Below are 24,387 nucleotides of genomic sequence, written 5' to 3'. Positions count from 1 at the left end.
TTCACAAATTATTAAAATTCATAAATGAAATTGACTAAAATGCGTGCCAGAGAGAAGGAGGATGTCCTCTTTAGTAGTAGGTGCGTTCATTTGGATGAAAGTTCGTGGTAGTCCAGCATCTGATCTGGCTGATTCAATAGCATTTCTTAAGGCAAATATAGCCACAACAGACATGCAAATAGCTGGTTCACCTGTCCCTTTAGCACCAATCAAGCCAGCCGGTAGATTCTGTTTTTTCATGAAAGTCACTCGAAAATCTACAGGAATATCTCTTGCTCCGGGTGGTTTGTAATTCCAAGTTCTATTGGTGAGGATCTCTCCAGTGTCAGGATTCCAGATGATTTTCTCCTGAAGCCAGTAACCTAAACCCATTATGAATGCACCTTCTACCTGACCAATATCAATAGATGGATTCAGGCTTTCACCAACATCCTCGGTTATATCGACACGTCGTAACACAAAATCTCCGGTAAGCATATCAACCTCCACTTCTGCACAAGCAGCTCCCCATACTGAGTACTCCATGTCATCTCTATTAAAGTCCGATACGAAAGACACCAACGATATATCCCGCTCATAGGCAATTTTAACAAGTTCTGGCCAAGTTGCGGCAGGTTGTTCTTCTCGAACATTTTTCATTCGTTCAAGAATTGTATTGCAAGCATCAAGAACGAGCTTGAAGACGAAATACAAATTAGAATAGTAGGAAATGCGTTATTGACTTTAACTGTGTTATCACACTTGCACATTAAAATTTTAATATGATTCACATTAAATGTCGCTGGTGAGAGTCCAAATGTGTAATTTGCGTGTTTGTATCACTTTATATTCAAAATTTGATCTATTTGTTGATAAAAAGGTAGGCTTGGCCCACAAAATTTGATATAAATGGATTTATAGCATTAATGAGAAAAATTAATGCGATTTTCACTTTAATTTTTTAATGTGAAAAATATTAATGCTTTAGGTAAATTTAAACTTATTTTTGCAGGCCAAGTCCACTTCTTTATCAATAAATAGAAAAAAACCCAAATATTAAGTGACTCAAAGACACAAATAACATGTTTGGACGCTCACAAGCGACAATTAATGTGAATCACATTAAAATTTTAATGTGCAAGTGTGATAACGCCGTAAGATCAGATACTCACCCTGCCCACAGCATCCGTAGTCTTGGACCCTCCTGTGGTCATTCCATTGGCATTTACAAAAGTATTTGGGGCTTCAATTTTTACTGTATCAACTGGAATCCCAAGTGCTCGTGCTGCAATTTGAGCTATTTTTGTATTGATCCCTTGTCCCATTTCAACTCCGCCATGGCATACCCTAACGCTACCATCAACTGCATATACTGACACTAGTACAGCAAATCCTTTTTCAGTTCTTACAAAAAATCTCATAGGTACAAAGGCTATTCCGCGTTTTTTCCAACGATTCGCTGCATTGAAAATATCCACTAGTTCCTTGCGAGATTGAAATTTGCATTGATCCAAAAATTCTGGAAGGATATTTCGCATGACAGAATCAGGACGCATGTTTGCCATACGAACGGAAAGTGGATCAAGGGACAATTCCTTTGCGATATGTTCCATTATGTGTTCCGCCATGGCATTTCCTTCGAGAGAACCCGGAGCTCGGAACCAAGTATGAGGATGAATATCTGTGAGAATCCCTCTAAAATATAAAAAAAAAAGAAATAGAATGAATAATTCACCCCTTGAAATCTTAAAAATAACAATAATCTCTCACTTTAATTCCATTGACCAGGTGGAGGCTTCATAAAGACCAGTAAATACTGTTGAAATCGAAAGTGGTATGATTTCGTTTTTGGATGCCCCCAAATTGACGTACCAGGTATTTGTTAATTTTTGGATCTTTCCGCAATTATCTATTTCGACTTCATATCGACTATCGTGTGGAAATCTCTTGCCGATTACCATCATGTTTTCCTCAATAGATAAAACAAATCTTACTGGTCGTTGTAGATGGTAGGCTGCAATAGCTGCTGCACAAGCTACATGGGTTGATTTAGAATTTTTCCCTCCAAAACTTCCTCCCACTCTCTCTACTTTCATACTAATGGAATTCTGAGGTATGCTCAGTACCTGAGAGATTGCCATTTGAGCGAAGTGCAAGAAATGTGTACTGCAATGTACCGTCATTCCCTGTTCGGTCGGTACACAAACTGTCGTTTGTGGTTCCATGTAAAAATGATACTGCGGACTGAAAAGGAGTCTACCCGAAATTGTAGATGCTGTGTGACTGCCACAACTTTCGGCTTCTAACAGAGTTCCAAAGTTGATAAAGCGATCTGTAGCACTCGCTTCTAAAGCATCATCCACTGTTAACAGAAGCTTCTTCTGAGTCGGACTAGTATAAGTGATGCGGACAGCTTTTGCAGCTATCTTAGCCAGATCCATACTCTCTGCCAGAATAATTCCCACAGGTTGACTGTGATACAGCACCTTTCCACTGCAGAAAACTTCTTCATCTTCTCGAACCTAGAGAAAAAAACCAATGAATGTTAAATTAGTACTTTATGTTTAAAAATTAGTCTCATTCGTACCAAAAGTGGTCCCAAAGTCACTTTGACCATGTAGGAATTTTTTCCAGGTATGTCTTTAGCACTGTAAAATGCTACAACTCCGGGAATTTTTAAGGCATCTGAAGCATCAATATTCACAATTAATGAAGACACTTCTGTCGCAGTTACAAAAGCTCCCCAAACTTCATTAAGCATGTAAGGTAGATCATTAATGTACTTTGCTTCACCACTGCACTGAATTAGTCCTTCAATCTTGGACATACTGTTTTCTGGAGCTGTTACTTTTTGCTTTCCTCGTGATAATCCTCGAGTAATTTCCTCACCACCACTCTTGAAGCATTCCCGGATTTTTTCCGGGGGTGCCAATGAGATTATTGCCTTGTACAAAAGACTCATGGATAGTAGTTTGCGGTACTTTGGAGAAGTATCTGGAAGTATCCAGTCAAGCCTGAGCTCGTCGTTTAAAGATGCCATTAAAAGAGATATGGTCTCATTGGTAAAAAGATCCTTAGATGCGAGAAAGTTTTCTGTATTTGTGGCATGAACAAATCTCGAATTTATCCCTCCGAAGCAAACTCTCGCTTGCAAAACGATCTTCCTTTCGGCACTGAACTTGAACAAGAATCCAGCATTTATCATTGCGTGGGCATTTTGAGCACGTGGCATAATTTTGTAAGTTACTAGTGAAAATTTATCTGGATGCAAAGGTGGAAGAGTAACTTTTACGAGTACTCGATATCTCATTGATTTATACATAAAGTCTTCAACACAAGCCACCCTCTGGACCCCATTACTATCGATTATGGTCAAAAATGCACCAACAGTTTCAAGAAGTAAAAAGACATCTGATGGGAATTCTGGATGCTGGTGCTTCAAACTCAAATTTCCACCAATTGTTCCCACATTTCTTACAGCTGTATGAGCTACTAATTCCAAATGCTGCACAAGTTTTTCACAGTAGGAAAATTCCTTTTTAACTTTTGACGCTTCCTTGAGGAAATCTATGAATTCTGAGAGAGTTACAGCAGCACCCACTTCTAGAGTATCTCCAAGCATTTTTATTCTCATTTCTTCGACGCCACTCACGTCTATGAATATCTCTAAATCTTCTCTTCGACGATAGACACCATGACCAGTATTTCCTCCTACGAGCATGTATGGGCGATGGTTAGTCTTTTCGAGAATTTTCAAAAGATCTTTTAAGTTGCTAACACGAAACCACTCTCGAGAGTTATTTAGTAGAAAGCGCACAAAATCATATTGCATTACTCCATAGGTTTCTCTAGCAAAAACACACCTCATCGGTAGATCCTCAATATCAGGGCAAGTTGCCGTTAAAGAAGGATCTGCATCATCTGCTAGTGACTTGAAAGCATCCAAGATAGGTCGATATCCAGTACACCTACAAATATTTCCTGCCAATTGAGTTTCTATTTCTGCCATTGTAAGATATCCTCGTCGTCCCTCGAACAATCCAAGAGTACTCATGACCATTCCTGGTGAACAGTAACCACATTGGGTGCCATTCATTCTAGCCAGACGAGACTGCACTGTATGGTATCCACTTATACGATCTCCTACACCCTCTATAGTCACTACCTCAAATTCATGACAAGAAAATATAGACACTAGGCAAGAGTTCACAGCCCCTACCCATTCCTTTCCTGATAAAGGATGTTGTTTTCTACAAAGGAAACAAATATAAGTATATAGGATTCAGATTCTTTGAAAAACACATTAAAAAATCGACATTTATTAGAATAGGGGAGACTGGGGCACATGTAAACATTTTCGATAGATGCGAATTTGAGGTGATTTTCCAAGCACACAGTAATTTTTTAGAAAATCTTTCTTAGCTCATGTTTTACCCTTGGGTATAGGCGATACATCGAGGGTAATGCGGATGCTGAATTGAGTTTTCCATAAAAATAAAATTTGTGTCACTGTGCATTTTTCTCTTTTCACAAAATACCTGGGGTAGAAGTAAACACTTTCTGGGGAGGATGTAAACACCCGTTTTTCCACCCTTGAAATTAACTTTGCACCACTATCAATTATTTTAATTACTTAAGAGATATATAAAGACTGTATATTTTTCAAAAAATCACTACACTTTGACAAAGAATAATTAATATAGCAAAAATACTAAAACCATACAAATCAAAGACATTTTTCAACGGATTTTCCCCATATTTTGACATCATGTGACTTCTTATTGAACACAACGCCACCAATTTTTTTCGTAGTCAATGAATTAGACATTTTGTATGAAGATCAATTTCCCGCTCTTATACTTACTCATTTTGTGAAATTGAAATTGCCTGTTTACATCTACCCCAAATGCTCTTTTCTGACCAATTTTTAATTCTTTTAAAGTAATGAGAATCTCAATTTCTCTAGTAAATGCATTAATATAATCCTAAAAGATGTAGAAAAGAACTGATATTGTTACATTTCGATTATTTTACACAATTTTTAATTTCCAGGTGGAAATCCAAATGACCAAAATAATCGAAATATCAACATTTTCAGGAAAAATGATTTTTATTTTTAAAGTATTGGGATTTTATTGACCAATTCATCTGTGGACATACATCCCCATGGTATCTATGAATGCTTATGGGTTTTATCCTCTGGAGTCTTAAAATTAATGAAAAAATCACAGTGTTTATAACTACCCCTGTTTACTACTACCCCAGTTCCCCCTATATTTGTGATGAAGTTGATCTAAATTTCATTTCTTAAGATTTTTTTTATATTTCAACTCGCAACCTCCCTCTAGTACCCCAAACTTTGTGGGATACATTAAAGTCGGTATTTTTCTAGAAATAGAAGTCAAAAATAATTCAATTTAAATTAAATTAAATCCTAAAGTAAATTGATAGATAAAAATAATTAAAGAGAAAGTCTGAAATTTATAATCAAATAAAGGCGAAATAAAGGCGAAGAAGTATCGCGAAAGAAGAAAAGAAGTTGTTTTAGAATTTAGGTACCAAGAAAAAATTGGCATGAGAACAGTGGAACCTCCAAAAAAATAGCCACAAGTGACCTATATCCTAGTTCCCAGCGAGTGACCTTTAAAGTTGAAGCCAATTTCTTACTTTCACATAAGGTAAATGTACCAGCGATCGTCAGTATTCCTCGGATCGGAAGGTTGTTCGGCGTATCGAAACCCCAAAATAAAATGTACTTTTGAAAATTATTCACTGTATTTTTCGTAATTTTCTTTAGGAAGATGCATCACGTTAGTTCATATTTAATCTACAGAACCAATTTTCTCGTCGAGTTTCAAACAAAATTGGTGTTATTTACCTAATTTATTGCATCACTGTATCAGTCTTAGCATAAAATCCGCCATTAATCATTTTCTTAATATTTCACTCGAGAATTTGTCTGCAAGAATATGAGGAATTAGGTTTGATTAAAATGATTTACAAATCTGTGTTAATTAAAAATGAATATTCAGTGACTCTACACAGAAAAAATACTATTTTGTAAAATTGTTCGTAAATGTTTGTGAAATTCTATGGCAGACTTACAAAATGCTCGTGAATCGTATAACCCACAAACAAGTTCGTAAAATTTTGTACTTTCTTCACAAACATTGTTCATAAAATGTTCATTTGACGAACATTTTTTGTACTTTTACAAATATTTTTTCGTAAATGTTCGTAAACACTCAAAAAAATGTTCGTAAAATTTTGTCATTTGTTCGTAAATTTTTGCCAAAGAAACAAAAATTTACGAACAAATGACAAAATTTTACGAACATTTTTTGTGTGTTTACGAACATTTACCGACAAATGTTTGTAAAAGTAGAAAAAATGCTCGTCAAGTGATCATTTTACGAACAATGTTTGTGAAAAAAGTACAAACTTTTACGAACTTGTTTGTGGGTTATACGATTCACGAGCATTTCTCAACTCCCCCATAGGATTTCACAAACATTTGCGAACAATTTTACAAAATATTTTTTTCTGTGTAATTTCACTATCAATACACTTTTTTAATTGTTTCGGCAAAGAATATTGAAAATAAATTATTTTTTGCGAACAAGTCCGTTTTCTTTCATGTGTTTCTCGAATCGGCACAGTTTTTTTTCGTGGAAAATTGCTCTCAGTTCGCTCAGCCGTCATCTTCACAGCCATTATTAGATGTTTTTGTTGTGATGGAACAATTTACCAGTAAAATTTTCATTAAATTTCACAATTTTAGAAGTTGTATCATGTGACTACACAGTACACAGTGTAAGGATGACAAAAAAGCTTCAATGAAGCCTTGTATAGTGATTTAAAATGCCATGAAAGCAGGAGAATCCTCATCAAAAACGTCTGCCGATCCTTGGCTCACCCCCTTCCGATCCGTGGAACACCTAATTAAATCCCTTCCGATCCGCGGAACAAATTGCATCCTTACAATTACACCTATAATATTATTAATGTCCGTAATTAGCAAAAGTGTCAATACACGAAAATTATTAAATGGATTACTAATATATCAATTGGCATGTAAAAAAAGTACCAAATAGTGTTTTGGAACTCTATTCAACTAAATATGGAGCACGTCTCTTAACATTCCAATCCGTGGTACACTTCCCTTACAGATGCTTATGGGAATTTTTCTGCACTCGTGACCGTTACGCGATATATGTCGAAATTGAAGTGTTTCTTGTGTACAAGACTCTGGTCCTTGTAAAGAGGGATAAATAGGGGAAACTGGGGCACCACCAAACACGGGGTAGCACCAAACACTGTGATTTTTTAATCAGATATTCGACTTCTGATGAAAAAACCTATAGAAATTTTAAGGCATTATAGGGATGCTTGTCCACTAAAGAAATGGTAGATATAGTCCAAGTAGTTTAGAAATGAAAATTAGTGTTTGCCCTATACTATGTATATATTTTTGTCTAAATATCTTCTTGTTCTGAGAAGTATAAGCTGAGTTTCTGATCAATTTGTGAGTTGGCTTCAAACAGCTCCATATAAAAAGGACACTTCGCCAGGGGGTAACCTACGCCCATGCCCATTGGGAAAACTGATAAAAAAAAAGGTGATTTAAGAGTGTGAAGTTCAATTTTACACTCATTGCAATTTATCAATAAAATATTTTAAACACTCTTCTTGAGTCAATTCGAATCATCCAAATCCACTCTGGTGCATTACACCTCAGTGGCCCTTTCTTCAAAGGAAAGAAGGAGTTTCTTCCTTTTGACACAGTTTCGGGCACTTACTCTTCTAGTCAATAAAGAACAGGATGTGCGACACGCAATAAACTGAATAAGAGTGTCAAAAATTATTGAAAGTGCTTGAATTTCTCAGTTTGTTTCATGTGCAAAATTTACCATTGTACTATATGTTTTTTTTTATTGGCGTTAAATGCTTGAAGCGGAAATTAGAGAAGAAACGTGGGTTACACTTTTACCTCAACAGAACCGTACAACATCCACAACCTCCTTCTTTGCACATAAACTTGGTTCCAGTAAGTCCAGCATAAACACGAATAAATGTATTAAGGGATGTGTCATAGGGGATGCTTCCTGGACAAACTGGAAAGATGAATTAGAATGATTGAGGATTGATTCATTTAACTGACAATTGTTCTATAAACTTACTACAATATCTTTTCCCATTAATTTTAAATTGTAGATCACTTGTAGAGTATTTCTCCTTACTATTCTCTGATAATTTTCCATGATTGGATCCCATTTTTCAGGTTCACTCACAGAACTCGACTGTCGACTCACAAACTCGCTCAGTACAACTGATGTACCTTTTGAAACAATTTTTTGGAAAGAGTCTTTTCCATTAAATAAAAGCAATTGAGATGGAACAATTTTGGTGGTGAGGTTAAATTTCACAAAACATAATGTTTAAAGTTCATTTTAGTGGTTTCGTGTGATCATAATAATTTATTATTATCTTGTATTCGATAGTTATCATCTCATTTTTAATTATTATCTATTATGTTGATCTTCTTCTTTTAAAAGAAGGGCATCTCTTATTGGGCATTTCTCAATCACTTACGATTTTATAATTCATTACAAGTCAACAATAAACCCGAATAATCTTATGGTAAATGGGATTCTAAGATTTTGTTGCACCTGCAAATTTTGTCTAAATTTAAATATGAAAGAACAAAAAGGGTAAATTTCAGATAGCTGAAGCTTTTTTAGTGCCAATTCTCTAAACGTTAATGAACTATGTTCATGCAACCTATGCAACATAGTTTAGTTAGTTCCTCTTGAGTTTTGGCTATTTCAAAAGCAAAATTCCCTAATATCAATTATACCTTAAAATTTTATGCTTCTACAAATAATGCATGTTCGAAACTGTCCCTCACGCTCCTATTTTAAAAGTTTTACAAAATTATTTCACAGTTAGCTTGAAAAGTTTTTGTTCTAGTATCGTGATCAAGTAGGTGCAAGAAGCAGTTTCGAAGAGTTTCAGTCTAATCAAACTACACTACTGTTATTATTATTACAACAGTTGAAATTATTAATATAATAAAATGGTAATCCGTGAATTATGTAATACATAAAAGAGTTGCAATTATTTTTTATGCAAGAAATAGCAGCATATCAATTCCAATTTATTTCTTCTTGAAATATTTTATTAGTCATCATTCAGTTTTTTTTTAATTTGAACTCATTAATCGTATTAATTATTGATCGTTCTATTTTATAATAAGGGCATGACATTTCCTATGTTTCCCATATGTTTTTTTTATAATTGTGAAAATTATTACTTTTCTTTAATTCTACCACTTAAGAATGTTCTTTACCGATCCGATATACTATGTCTAATCGACGATGATTATTCTTACACATTAGAATTAAAGAAAAGTTTACGAACAATAGAATAGAGAGTAAAGTCACCCAGGGAGGACAAAGTCACCCGCTGATACTGAACTTTTTTGAAGTGATATGGAGTTAGAAAAAAATTACTTAAATTGCATTAATGAACATTTAAATGAAACATGGGGATGTGGGTTTATTTGAATTACATGAATAAGGGTTTTTTCAACTAACCACTTATTTAGAACCCAGGTAGTGTAACTATATAATTTAATTATGTATATGGCATGTTGACTTATGGTGTCTACACTCAGTCCCGGCATTAAGTCCTTCGGGATTATGCACCTGACGGAATTATGCAAGTTTGTCTACCCTTGGGAGTCAATTTATGAAATCATTTTTGAAATACGCCTGAATGTAGGTATACAATGTTGTGACGCGGCAAATTTGAAAACATTTTGCTACTTTTTCAGAATAAAACTTTAATTTCTTTTATTAAGGTAATTTTTTTTAAATATTCTAACCGTTTATTGAAGAACTCTGGCTAAAAAGTACTGTTTGCTAATGCATTTCTATTAAACAGTTGAATCTTTTTATTTGAACTACTTTTACTCCGCGCGAAATTCGTTTTATGGCCGATTCATTCAAAAGAAAGCCCCTGCGGGTATGCAAATTTTCTCGATGCATAATGCCATTTCGCGCGTTTTTTTTCGGTACCGAAAATGTGCATAGGGGAAACTGGGGCACCACCAAAAACGGGGTACCACCAAACATTGCGATTTTTTAATCAGATATTCGACTTCAGAGGACAAGACTTACAGAAATTTATAGGCATTATAGGGATCCTTGTCCACTGAAGAAATGGTCGAGATAGTCCAAATCGTCCAAATAGTTTAAAAATAAAAATTAGTGTTTGGTGCTACCCCGTGTTTGGTGGTGCCCCAGTTTCCCCTAATCCCGGAACTAAGTGTACACACACTAGAAACAATTTTCGTCAAAAATTGTCTTTTTTAAAAAATTCTGACGTTTCTGCTTACAAGGATAGGAGAAATTCTCTTTAAAAAGGCATTTTTTAAAGAAATTTCTATTAGTGTGTAGACGCCATTAGACATATAAAAAAAAACCTTAAAAAATTTTATAGAATAAAAAAATAATTTTAGATGAAAGGGCAGGAGTGGAAGGATAATTAAGCTTACGTAACAGTCCTTGAGGAAATTTATGGAATAGTTTTTGAAAACCTGCAAGTCTCTATCTCCAACTGTTTGGCCTCTATAGCTTTGATGACAAACGAGCCGATCGAGCAGACAGACACGAATCAGGTGGATAACTAGTGTGAAGTTAAAAAATTTAATCCTTAAGTTCTTAAAATTTCATAAAATTATGATCCCTCAAATACTGAGGAATTGATAAATTTAAGGTTTCCAAATAGGATTTAAGAACTAAACTGTCAAGCACTGCATTTACGGATTTAATTCAACTTATAAGTTTGAAACGAATAAAACAACATAGCTTTCATATATTATGTTTATTGTAACATAATTTTGACCGACATGAGTTAAAACTGGTACGTTATAAAGTAAACTGAGAGGGTTGTGTTCCAGACAATAGAAGAATATCCTCTTTGGTTGTAGGTGCATTCATCATTACAAAGCAATTTCCTAAACCAGCATCATCTCTAGAAGATTCAATAGCATTCCTTAGTGCAAATATTGCCACAATGGACATGCATATTGCAGGTTCTCCAACCCCTTTTGCTCCCAATAGTCCTGCTGGAAGATTCTGTTTCTTCATAAAAGTCACCCGGAAGTCCACAGGAATATCTGTTGCTACAGGAGGCTTATAATTCCAAGTTCGATTAGTTAAGATCTCTCCAGTATCTGGATGATGGATGATTTTCTCCTGTAACCAATAGCCTAGACCCATTACAAAGGCTCCTTCTATTTGCCCTATATCAATGGCCGGATTTAGACTTTCGCCAACATCTTCATGAATGTCAACTCGTCTCAAAAGAAAATCTCCGGTAAGTACATCAATTTCAACTTCTGCACAAGCTGCTCCCCAAGCATGATACGTTATTCTATCTTTTTCCATATCTGTTACGAAAGATACCAGTGATATGTTTCGTTCATACGCAACCTTTATAATTTCTGTCCAAGACGCTTCGGGTTTCTCTTCACGAATTACCCTTATGCGTTCCAATATTATTCTGCATGCTTCAATTACAAGCTGTAAAAAATTGCAGATTAATATTAAGTCATAAAGAGATGAGTCTATTGCAAAATTAATTTAAATAAATACATACTCTTCCGAGAGAGTCGTTGGATTGTGATCCTCCAGTAGTTGTGACATTGGCGTTAACACTAGTATTGGCTGCTTTTATTTTAACCATATTAATTGGAATTCCAAGAGTACATGAGACGATCTGAAGAATTTTCGTGTCAATACCCTGACCCATTTCAATGCCACCATGGCATACGCTCACGCTTCCATCAATCGCGTAAACCGCAACAAGAACTGCGTAGCGATAAGTTGTTCGAATGGGATAACCCACAGGAACGAAGGCAATTCCTCGCTTTCTCCAACGATTATTTTTATTGAACATAGAAATATGTTGTCGACGTTCCTGAAAGTCACATTGTTCCAAAAATTCCGGAAGGATATCTTTCATTGGAGAATCTTCACGCATATTGATCAGTCTAATGATAAGTGGATCAATTTGTAACTCCTTTGATATATGTTCCATTATATTTTCTGCCATGGCATGTGCTTCAAGACGATCCGGACCCCTAAACCAAGTATGAGGATGAACATCTGTGTGCACACCTCTGTAAGAGCACAACGGAGAAATTAATAAGAAGTAATAAGCGAATAAATTCTAATGAATATATACCTGAAATCCATTGACCATGTTGAAGAATTGTAAAGACTAGTAAAGTATTCAATTATAGTAGATCTATTTGAGACTTCGTTCATAGATGAACCCATATTTATATATTGAATATTTCTCATTTTTTGAATCAAACCCAAACTATCAGTTTCAACCTCGTAATGGCATGTAGAGGGAAATCTTTTCCCAATTACCATCATGTTCTCTTCTATGGACATGACAAATCTCACTGGACGTTGAAGACGCCAACAGGCTAGAGCAGCCGCACAAGCTACATGAGTTGATTTAGAATTCTTCCCTCCAAAACTTCCTCCAACTCGTTCAAGTTTCATATCAATGGAATTTTGAGGAATATTCAGAACTTGTGAGATTCCCATCTGAACAAAATGTAGAAAATGTGTGGCACAATGAACCTCTAGGCCAGATTCAGTTGGAATACAAATGGTCGTTTGTGGTTCAAGATGGAAATGATACTGATTGGAAAAATTAAATTTTCCTGAGATTGTGGCTGAAGTTTCATTTCCTCGTGTTTGAGCTTCAAGACGAGTTTCAAATTCAAAAATCCTATCTTCATTCCCAGATTCCAAAACATCCTCAACAGATAAGAAGAGCTTTCTCTGAGTCGGTCGTGTGTAATTAATGCGGACTGCTCTTGCTGCCTTATGGGCCAAATCCAGCGTATCTGCTAAAATGATGCCTACAGGTTGACTATGGTACAGAACTTTACTACTGCAGAAAACTTCTTCTGGCTCAACAATCTATAAAGGATCAAAAGTAAGTTTAAAAAAACTATGGTATTATCTTTAATAATCTGAAATTCCGCAAGTCACTGTGTCTCGTGAATAATACTCTTTTAGTTCAGTGAGTAAAAATTGGGAAATAATAAAATTACCTCAAGCGGTTCAATTAAAACTTCGGTCATATAAGAGTTCACTCCTGGAATGTCTTTTGCACAGAAGAAAGCTACAACTCCAGGTATTTGAAGAGCTTCAGTAGGATCGATACTTAGTATTTTAGCAGAGACCTCAGTGGCAGGCACAAACGCTCCCCATACTTCGTTAGGCATACAAGGTAGATCATTGATATACTTGGCTTCACCACTACATTGAATCAGTCCATCAATTTTTGGTAATGAGTTTTCAGGTGCTGTAACTTTTTGTATTCCTGATGAAAGTGGTCTGTAGATCTCTTCACCTCCACTTCGAAGACAATCTTTGATTAAATCTGAGGGTGCCAAACTGATGATAGCCTTATACAGAAGACTCATGGCGAGGAGTTTTCGATACTTCGGAGAGGCATCTGGAAGCATCCAATCAAGCTTCAGTTCATCATTAAGGGAAGCCATAGTAAGTGAGATTGTCTCGTCGTTAAAAAGATTCTTAAAAGCAAGAACCTTTTCAGTATTAATCGCGCGGACAAATCTCGAACTGATCCCACCGAAACAAATTCTCGCCTGCAAGAGAACTTTCCTTTCGGAGCTAAATCTAAAGAGAAATCCTGCATTTATGATTGCATGAGAATTCTGAGCTCGAGGCATGATCTTGTAAGTGACCAAAGAATATTTTTCCGGATTCAAGGGAGGAAGAGTTACTTTTACCAGGACCTTACTTCGCATTGACTTATACATGAATTCCTCAATCGTTGCCACATGTTGAATCCCATTATTATCAACAATTGTAAGAAATGCCCCAATAGTTTGAAACAGTAAGAATACATCTGAAATAAATTCCGGATGTTGGTGCTTCAGTATCAAATTTCCTCCAATTGTTCCTGTATTCCTCACTGCCGGATGAGCCACCAACTCCAGATGCTTCACAAGTTGACGACAATATGAAAATTCTTTCTTTACGTCTGATGCATGCTTGAGAAAATCTATGAATTCTGAAAGGGTAACAGCAGCTCCCACTTCTAAAACATTTCCCAGGATTGTCACTTTCATCTCTTTAACATTGTTGACGTCAATGAATATTTCTAAATCTTCTCTTCTACGATAGACACCATGACCAGTATTTCCTCCTACGAGCATGTATGGGCGATGGTTAATCTTTTCGAGTATCTTTAAGAGATCTTTTAAGTTGCTTACACGCAACCACTCGCGACAGTTATTTAGTTGGAAGTGTACAAAATTATTTTCAGGTTTTTCATAAAGTTCTCCAGCAAATATACATTTCTTCGGTAGATCCTCAATATCTGGACAGGCTGCAGTCAAAGAAGGATCTGCATCATTGGCTAGAGATTTGAAAGCATCCAAAATAGGTCGATATCCAGTACACCGGCATATATTTCCCGCCAATTCCTTTTCTACATCCGACATTGTGACAATTTCTTTTTGTCCTTCCAATAGACCAAGCATGCTCATGACCATTCCGGGGGAACAGTAACCGCATTGGGTACCATTCATTCTGGCCAGACGAGACTGCACCACATGGTATCCACTGGTGCGTTCTCCCACTCCCTCTACAGTGAATATTTCGTGTTCATGACACGAGAACACGGACACCAGGCAAGAATTTACAGATCCAATCCATTCTTTACCAGTTATTGGATGTCTACGTCTGTAAAAAATTAATAAAAATTTGCTTTCAGTTATCAAAAGTTTCAAGAAAATTTATGTAAAATCTATTTATGTGAAATTTAGGAAGATATCTGAATATTTTAAATATTTAAAATAATTTCGCAGAATAAACCTTTGTCTCTGTAGCTTATTACATACAGTTAAGTGTCCTCATTTTTGAATCGACATAAGAATGTGGAAATGTTTATATTAATTTTTCTGAGAATATTTATCTTTCAAAGTTTCGGCTTATATGCATCACTCTTTGATGTTTAATTGACAAAAAATCACAATGTTTATATTACCTTGAAAAGGAATGTATACGTCTTGCGAAATTCAAATCGGCATAAGATCATAAAATTCTAAAAATAGATATCTGATAAAAGACAAAGAATATCGAAGGGAGAGCAATCATATAAATATATCATGTATCATAGAAAGAATAGAGAATAAAGTGGACATCGAAAGAAGAAAGACGTCTTCTTTATTTCCAAATACTGATTTCCCCGCTCGGAAATCATAATTATAGGGGAAACTGGGGCAAAAAGTCACAAATCGAAAATTTCAAAATTCAATATCTGCCAAGATAAATAAGATAGCGGCATAAAATATTTCCCATAGACGGCCTCCATAGGTCTTCTTTAAGGTCGTAAGTTTATTAAAATTTGAACAAGGAATTTAGAAAAAAAAAAAAATATCGAAATTTTTAGTCTTATTTTTGAAATATTTTCCGTGCAGGAGATATCAATTATTACCTACTTATTTTAAATTTGATGCACTGGTGAATATTTCCCAAATTACCTGGATATTCTTTGAATACGAATCCGATAACGATTTTAGAATTTAATAAGAGTCTTTTCTCCAGAAATCCTTTTATTAAAAACGATCACTTGGGGTAAAAAGTAACAAAAGCTATGGAGCAAAAAGTAAGAAAAACCGAAACAATTTCTTATGTCTGTTGTTTCTTTTGTATGCTTTTTTTGTAAAATAGCTTAAAATGCACTTTTCTCGCTCAGATAGAGAAAACGGTATTTTACAAAGGTGTAGAAGAATAAATTTCCTATGAAAATATGTAATCTGGGTATTTTACTTAAATTTACGGAAGCCCGTAATAAAGCGAAACAAAATGTGATAGTATCTCATGCCTGATACTATTTGCCCCAGCATTTTTGAGAATGATCACAAAATTACTTTTTAGAAAACGGCTCGATAAATATATTTTCCTACAAAATAGAAGAAAATGACTTTCACAGAGTTGTAGAGCGGTAAATTTCCTATAAAACTGTGCTAACTGTGCTTGTAAAAAAATAAAAAATCCGTTTTGAGACTTTTTGCCCCAGTCTCCCCTATGTACATAAATCCCCATAGCAAAAGAAAGCGGAATAGGAATAACAAGCGAAAAAATCCTCGGAATTTTCCACTATTTGCCTTAAAAAATTCCATAGGAATTTTCCATAATAGGTTCCAAGGAAAATTTAATGGATTTATGCTGGATTTTTCATATAGAATACATCCATGGAAATGCTCGTGGAATTTATGTGGATTTTTCCACCAAAATAAAATGGAGAAAAAATGAAGCTGTCACATGCACCTCGTGATTTTACTTCCGAATATTACAGAAATAGCAAAGATTACGAGGATTATAATATGTTTTACTAAATCAGCAATAACGAATTAACACTTTAAGCAATAAAAAAATATTTTGTAAAAAAAAATAATTTTTTCGAAAATATTTATTAATTAACATAAAAACAGTATTATTTTAGGTTGGCGACCTATTTAATGTAATCACTTCATTATTATCTACACGAAACGCAGCATCGCATAATTAATTATATTATAATTGCCACATGAATAACTAGAAATGTTTGCGGAAGGTTTGGAAACAAATTCTAAAAGTTGTCGCAACACCATTTTATTTGTTTGACATTTCAGAAAACTAGTGGAAAAATCCATATAAAACACTATGGAAAGATAGTGGAAATTTCCATATGTTTTTTCCAGCTTATCCCGCGGACGTTTCACTTGTGAGTTTCCATATAAATCTTCCGCGGAATACCGCGGAATTTAACGCTGGAATTCCAGCATGTCGTACTAGTAAATTCCATGGAGCACTATGATTTCCATGGAATTTCCGGCTTTAAATTCCATAGGAAAACTTAGTGGAATTTTAGCGTCAAATTCCAGCGAATTTAGCCATTTGGACGCAACTTTTCCATTGGAATTTTTGCGGAATTTTGCTATGGGGATTTAGCGTTAAAGTTCTGTGTTCATGCACTGCAAAGTTTTACTGCTCGAACTCCGCAGTATATAGGGTAGAGTCAGTACTTTTTCGCCAGTAAGCACTTTTTCGCCACCTACAAATAAAATCACTTTTTCAGGGAAGTATGAGCTCATGGAACTACGAAATGACTATTACTTCGTAACCTCTAGTCCAACGGATCAGAAAACCATAACTGGTGCTCCACCGACTAGACTATTTGCAAGTTAATTGAAGAAATTGTCGACAAGGTGAACAGTCACCAAAAAAATATGGAGTTCTTAATAAACTTGTCAACGCTCAGACAAATTGTCTTGCAATATTTTATGTTTTTGCAGTACAGTATTTGATATTTTTTCACTGAAAGTCACTTTGTTATTAACTAAGCTTCGCTCTAATATCATTAGTTAATAATGTTTTCCAAAAAATAAAGAAATACGGATGTGGTGAAATAGGGCTTACTTTTTTCGGTTGTGTAAGTACTTTTCGCCACTCATTTTTCCAAGCATTTTACAAGTGGCGCACCTCGCGGAATTTAGTTGAAACAGACGTAATTGTCAATTGATTTTTGTCGCAAACAAAAAATGTGCAAAAAATCATTCGAAATACTCTAATAATTGTCTAATATAGGTGTTAAATAAGAAAAGTACTGTGCAATGTACTTTTGCGGGTTTTCGAAAGCTGCTGTTTCTTAAAAATCACTTGAAAACAAGTGGCGAAAAAGTGCTTACAAAGTGGCGAAAAAGTGTTTACAAGGTGGCGAAAAGTACTGAAACATGCATTGTTGAAGGAAATATACTTTTTCAACTAGATGCCCAAAAATTCCCGGAAAGTTTCCTGGTTCAATAGAGAGACAATGCTTCAAAGCACTTGTACAGAAAATTTCATTTTATTTCGACAAAAATTGTAAGAATTACAAGGGTACAAAACCTTAAGGTGGCGAAAAGGGCTTACTCTACCCTAATCCCTCGATTTTTTGACATCCCAAAATTTTTATCTTCCACCCACTGGAACTATTTTTCTAAACGTATCTCCATGTTTCAGACGATTTCTGAGAAATGATGTTATGCTAGTTCGCCCGTCTATGCGGCCGTTACCACCCCTAGAGGCCAAACGGTTAGAGATAAAGACTTGGGAGCTGTTGAGGAACTCCCCACAAGTCCAAACTGGGACCCTTAACATGCCCCTCATTTTCCGCCCTTCCCTTCTCCGCGAAAACCATGTTTTTTGGGATTGCTCGAAAACGTGTCGTGCTATTTTTTTCTTTGAACATTTCGTTCATATACGAAAAGACCGTTGAATCATTTTTAATAACGGTTTTTCAAGGTCGGTTTTTCAAGATACCTAATGGTATCATGTTTGGGCTCATTGGAAAGGTATTGGAATTCCTGATAAGCCTAAACTGATATTGAACTAATTATAAACCACCGATTATAAATCGGTCCAAATCACTTGTAAACCGGTAATGAACCGAGTATGAACCGATAAGTAATTTTTGTCCGAAAATCAATTCAATTACGCTTAATAATTTTGGGGGATCTTTTAAATGATTTATGAAACATGATTTATGAGGCCAAGTAAAGAGCGCTAAATAAAGAAAGAAAAAGTGTTTTAGCCAAAATCAATCATTTATTGTAGAAATTGTTGAAAATTTTTTTGTTAATTGCTGTAAAGTGTCTAAAAGTGTGTAAACTCAGTGATCTATGTTCCCAGAAAAGCCTAACATTTTCGACCACTGAAGAAAGTGCGTAGAGATTCGAAAGCTCTGGGAAGAAAAGAAATTTTTATTCTGGGCTGAACCTCCTCCCATCCGACGATCACCGGATTTTTCATTAAGATTTATGAAATGGTTTAAATCGGCTTAAAATCGATAAACGCTAAATGGTGCGACAGTACTTTTGAGCTTTAGCGTCTAAAAGTAATGAGTTCGAGTACTTTGAAAAGCCTGGGACGCATTGTGACTTCTTTTTGTTGGCAATAAAATTTCTAAACAAAAATGAGAGAAAATCGCACTGATTATTTTTACCTTAATAAAACAGTACAGCATCCACATCCTCCTTCCTGGCACATAAATTTTGTCCCCGTAAGTGCTGCATAGACCCGGATAAAAGTATTGAGGGATGTATCAAAGGGAATACTTCCCGGGCGAACTAAAAATTCACTCAAAATTAGTAGGAAATATAATTTGATATAAATTTATTCACTTTCTTTTCATTGAAACAAGTTTATACCACAATAATTCTTCTCGTTGATCCTGAACTGTAAATCCTTACAAGAACTTAATTCTATTGGACTATCTAGCTGCTTCCCTTGATTAGATCCCATTATTCTTCGATTTACACTGGTTGACTATCTTATACCAACTGGTGCACATTTAGATTTTTTTGCGAAGTGTGATTTCACTGAAATGTATTAAAGTTATTGATGTGGAACTACTTGCATGGTCTGGTCTGAAATTGTTTTACATTTTAAAACAATATATTACATATTTTTGATCGGAAATCCTCTGTATTATATATGCCAAATGTTTGTACATTACAAAAAGTGAGATGTGCTTTGGAATATCATAGTATTAAGAATTGTATTTATAAATAGTTTAAAAAAAAAAGTTTGTTTTAGATAGTAAAGTCATTATGTTGTGTCCCTGCCTTGAGTAATATTTTTTCAGGAGTTGAAGGGGCTCCTAGTTCGCACCATTCTTCGGATAATCCTGCATCTCTTCTTGCTGAATAAAGAGCCTCGCGTACGGCAAACATGATTACAGAGGTCATGGCTAATGCGGGTTCTCCAGTAGCTTTGGATTTCAGAACATAATTGGGATTGGGCTTTTGCAGAAACGTTACTCTGAAGTCCATAGGAATGTCTTTAGCTCCAGGTGGTTTGTAGTTCCAGGTGCGGTTTGTAATTAGTTTACCATCCTCAGAATTGTAGATAATTTCCTCATGAAGCCAATATCCTATGCCCATGACAAAAGAACCCTCAATTTGCCCTACATCAACTAATGGATTTAAACTTTCTCCTGTATCCTCAAGAATGTCTACTCGTCGTATCTGAACACATCCTGTAAGGACATCCACTTCCACTTCAGTGGATGTTACGCCCCAAACATCATAGTTTTGAATCTCTTTGGCTGTATAAACATACAGCGCTGTTAAATCTATGTTTCTCAGAAAGCACTCTTGCACTATATCTTGCCAGGATGCTTCTGGCATTTCTTCTCGAACAGGATGTATTCTTTTGAGAATCTTCTCACAAGCTCGCAGTACGGAGAGACAAATGCCTTCACTAGTTGAACTTGCTCCACTTACTGTGCAATTGGCAGAGGTCATGTTATCAACAGGGCGAAAGACAATTGATGAAAGTGGTACTCCTAATATCTTGGAAGCCACTTGAGCAGCCTTGGTGTTTAGGCCCTGTCCCATTTCAATTCCTCCGTGGCATATAGCTACTGTTCCGTCACCGTGATAGACAGAAACCATGGCAGGAAGTGTGCCAAAAAACATCTGAGGGTATTTCATTGGAACGACAGAAATACCACGTTTCTTCCAGCGATTGTTACTATTAAAGATCTCTATTTGCCTTTTCCGGGTACCATATTCAGTGGATTTTACAAATTCTAAGAGAATTTCTCTCATCGGTGAATCCTTAGGCATATTTGCTAGGCGAACATCAAGTGGATCTAAGCCTGTCTTTTTTGCAATATGCTCCATGATGTTCTCAATCATTGCCATACCCTCGATTATACCTGGAGCACGGCAATACGTATTACTTGGTGCATTAGTAATAACAGATTTTGCTGTAACATCCCAAGACTGATCATCATAGCAGTTACTAAACCACTGCATAGATAGCCAAATAACTGATTCATTCAGTGAACATCCGAAGTCCTGCATAAAATCGTTCGTGAGCCTTTGTATCTTTCCATCGGTGTCAACTTCTGCTACATAGTCACCGATACATGGATATCTCTTCCCAATAATCTCCATATTAACTTCCAATGGTAGTACTAAACGAACTGGACGATTTGTGTGATAGCTGGCCAAAGCAGCAGCACAAGCTATTTGTGATCCACGAGAAATTCTCGATCCAAAAGCTCCTCCAAGGCGTCGGACGATCATATGGATTGAGCTTTCGGGAATCTTAAGGGCATCTGAAATGGCAACTTGAATTAAATCCATAAACTGTGTTGATGAATGAACTTCTAGGCCTGTTTCAGTAGGAATACAAATACACGTTTGAGGTTCCATGGTGAAATGATATTGACTCCCAGACTCCCAGTGACCGGATATCTTCAATTTTGTATCATTTCCGTAAGATTTGGCCACTTTCTTTGTGGGATCGTCACGGATTCTCTCAGTAGCGTTTTCACGAAGTACGTCCCAAATTGTTGGTAGAATTTTCTCACCTAAAATGAAAATCTAAATAAATCAAACTGAAATAATGATTTCTATATATAAGACTCTTACCAGTTTCTTCGTAATGAATTTCCACAAGACTTGCAGCTTTCTGGGCAAGATCAAAGGTCTTAGCTAGAATAATGCCTGCTGGTTGTCCATTAAACAGAACTTTTCCACTACATAAGATTTCTTCATTTTCCACCAAGTCTTCGCCAATTTTAGCAGGAGCAAAGTTATTAGTTCCCGGAATATCTTTTGCTGAAAAGAATGAATGTACTCCAGGGATGCTTAAAGCTTGTGATGGATCAATTTTTTTGATGATTGCATTAACTTTCCGTGCTTGCACGAAAGCTCCCCAAAGTTCTCCTGGTTGAGGAGGTAGATCATTGGCATATTTAGCTTCTCCTGCAGTCTGGATGAGACCCTCCCATTTCGGAATAGCATCCGTAATTGGAAACCTTTCCGGGGATTTCTTAAATGTTTGCTGACCACTTGACAATAGTCTTTCAGTCGCTAATGCGCCACTTAAGTTCTTCTCTGATATCTTATCTTGAGGCAATATACTCAAAATATATCGATAAAAGATCCCCTTGGCGAGCAATTTCCGATACTGCGGATCAGTACCAAATGAATTTCCTATGACTTTTAGTTCTTCATCGAGAATTTGTAAAGAGGACTGAAGAGTCTCATTGGAGGAGATTTGTTTTCCTAATAGATGCTTTTCCAATTGTTTAGAGTGAATGAAAGATTCATTGATGCATCCGAAACAAATTGAAGCGGAATGTACCACATCGTTTTTGGATAATTTCACCAGGAAGCCAGCATTCATCAGAGCTTTAGAATTTTGTGCTCTTTGCATAATTTTAAACATTTTAATTTTTGTCGAAGGATCGTGGGGTGGTAAAATGACTTTTGTCACTATTTTTCCTTCCATTTTAGTGTTTAGAAATTCCAACAAATTCAGAGTTTTTCTCAAGCTTTTACTTTCTGCAATTTCGACTCTTCCTCCAATACATTCAATCATCAGGAAAATATCTGAGGAAAATTCTGGATGTTGATGCTTCAGCACTAAATTCCCAGCAACTGTTGCTATCTGAAAAAAGGTAAAGGACATAAATAATTATTATGTTTTTTCAATTTATTGAACTAATTAAAGAAGTCTCTAAACTTGGCGACTCACGTTTCTTATTGAAGGACTTGCAATGGATTGCATATGATTAGCCAGCTCGCGGCAATACAGAAAAGATGAGCTTTTATCTGCAGCCTCTTTAAGGATATTTATCATTTCTGCGAGGGTAACTGAGGATCCCAATTCGATGGTATTCCCAATGGAATACTCTCGGAATTCCTTAACATCCCGAATATCGACAAACACAGAAACATTTGAATCTCTTCTGTAAATTCCATGGCCCGTATTTCCAGCAATTACCATAATATTTTGTTCTTTGGTAAAATTAAAGGTTTCAAAAATTTCCTTAATTTCTTGAACTCTGTACCATTTCCCGCCATCAGGAAATTCCAACAAGAGTTTTTGAGAAGATTTATTGCAATTTTCTTGGCAGAAGTCTTTAGTTTTAGGGCACATTCGTGGTAGATTTTCAATGTCAGCGCAGGCTGCAGTTAAACAAGGATTTGCATCATCCGCCAAAGATTTGAAGGCATCCAGGATAGGTCGATATCCAGTACATCGACAAATATTTCCTCCCAATTGAGCTTCAATGTCTGCCATTGCGACACGTCCCTGTCGACTTTCTAGGAGCCCCAGCATGCTCATTACCATTCCAGGTGAACAGTAACCACATTGGGTGCCATTCATTTTGGCTAGTCGAGCCTGAATTGCATGATATCCATCTGCACGTCCTCCTATGCCTTCTACTGTAATAACTTCGAGACCATGACAGGAAAACACGGGCATCAGGCACGAATTTACAGCACCAATCCATTTCTTCCCAGTTACTGGATGATGTCCCATTGCAATTACCATGCAAACACCACAGCCACCCTCCAGGCACATCGATTTTGTTCCTGTGAGATTTGCATGTTTTCTGATGAAGGTGTTAAGGGATGTTCCTAACGGACACTCTCGAGGATTTACTTTAAAATCCAATCCATTGATCTTCAACGACACTTCCATTTTACTTTCACATTAAATCCACTTGAAAATTTAGTGATTACTGAACTGTTTTGCGTCTCAGCTGGTGCTTTTATCTGCCGCTGGACGGGTACTGATAAGATATTTTCGAAAGAGAGAGAATCTCCACGTAATTTCTATTCACGTATCAGCTATGTTTCTCTATTTCCATAATGCTTGATAAAAGGTGGAGTTATGATTCAGAGAGCTTTCAACGGTCTGAATTGGGAAACTCTCCAAAAGAACATGAATATATACAGCACCAACAATTTCATTTGGAAGACTTGTTGGTTCAACTAACTTTTTAATTCGTGTAAAAGTGTAAACATTAGAAAGACACGCCATTCAAGTCGTTCCACCTCAATTGTTTTCAATGAAAATGGTGCTTGGTCAAAATTTTCTTACAGAAAGTGCGTTAGTTGTTTTAAGTGAGTTTACGAGTAAAGACCACATTGCAATGGGATCTAATCAAGGAAAATGTTTAAAAAGTTGTCAGGATAGATTTATTTCCCAGACTGATCTTCAATTGAAAATTAACGGAAAAAGATTTTGTGGTAAATTTTAAAATAAATTATAACGATTAAATGTTGATTTTTTAAGTGTTACTATTTGTATTTTCTAGTTCGGCCAGGAAGTATCTCCTTTGATACTTCTTTGAACACCTTTATAAGAATTTATGCAGGACTTACTGGGACTAAATTCATGTGCAGAGAAGGTGGTTGTGGTTGCTGCACTGTATTATTGAGGTAAAATTATCACAAAAGTCTAATATTAGTATAACATGAAAGTGAAATATTTAGGTATGTATATATAGTGT

The 24,387-nt window shown here is 35.8% G+C and overlaps 2 protein-coding genes across 2 annotated transcripts; both read right to left on the bottom strand.

The window, feature by feature from the left end:
- Window positions 1-18: 18 nt before the first annotated feature.
- LOC129800973 (aldehyde oxidase 4-like) lies at window positions 19-19,367 on the bottom strand. The gene is made up of 10 exons (XM_055845722.1): window positions 19,316-19,367; window positions 19,069-19,192; window positions 13,121-14,783; window positions 12,232-12,986; window positions 11,644-12,166; window positions 10,924-11,567; window positions 2,567-4,229; window positions 1,797-2,501; window positions 1,152-1,745; window positions 19-675 (listed from the first exon to the last, which is right to left on the bottom strand). Exons 1-10 carry the CDS (start codon window positions 19,365-19,367, stop codon window positions 19-21), a joined length of 7,380 nt encoding a protein of 2,459 aa, XP_055701697.1.
- LOC129801306 (uncharacterized) lies at window positions 19,224-23,642 on the bottom strand. The gene is made up of 3 exons (XM_055846201.1): window positions 22,620-23,642; window positions 21,509-22,532; window positions 19,224-21,447 (listed from the first exon to the last, which is right to left on the bottom strand). Exons 1-3 carry the CDS (start codon window positions 23,571-23,573, stop codon window positions 19,658-19,660), a joined length of 3,768 nt encoding a protein of 1,255 aa, XP_055702176.1. The 5' UTR covers window positions 23,574-23,642; the 3' UTR covers window positions 19,224-19,657.
- Window positions 23,643-24,387: the final 745 nt, after the last annotated feature.

The sequence above is a fragment of the Phlebotomus papatasi genome, chromosome 2, assembly GCF_024763615.1.
Source record: "Phlebotomus papatasi isolate M1 chromosome 2, Ppap_2.1, whole genome shotgun sequence".
In the NCBI taxonomy this organism is placed as follows: Eukaryota; Metazoa; Arthropoda; class Insecta; order Diptera; family Psychodidae; genus Phlebotomus; species Phlebotomus papatasi.
The sequence above is the reverse complement of the archived record's forward strand: the minus strand, read 5'-3'. Positions and strand labels throughout refer to the sequence as shown.

Coding starts and splice junctions, on each gene's coding strand:
- LOC129800973 (XM_055845722.1), bottom strand. CDS start 19,367: ATGGGATCTAATCAAGGGAAGCAGCTAGATAGTCCAATAGAATTAAGT. Junction 12,167..12,231: donor ACATGGTCAATGGATTTCAG/GTATATATTCAT, acceptor GTGCTCTTACAG/AGGTGTGCACACAGATGTTC. Junction 11,568..11,643: donor CCAACGACTCTCTCGGAAGA/GTATGTATTTAT, acceptor AATTTTTTACAG/CTTGTAATTGAAGCATGCAG.
- LOC129801306 (XM_055846201.1), bottom strand. CDS start 23,573: ATGGAAGTGTCGTTGAAGATCAATGGATTGGATTTTAAAGTAAATCCT. Junction 22,533..22,619: donor CAAGTCCTTCAATAAGAAAC/GTGAGTCGCCAA, acceptor ACCTTTTTTCAG/ATAGCAACAGTTGCTGGGAA. Junction 21,448..21,508: donor AATTCATTACGAAGAAACTG/GTAAGAGTCTTA, acceptor TTTTCATTTTAG/GTGAGAAAATTCTACCAACA.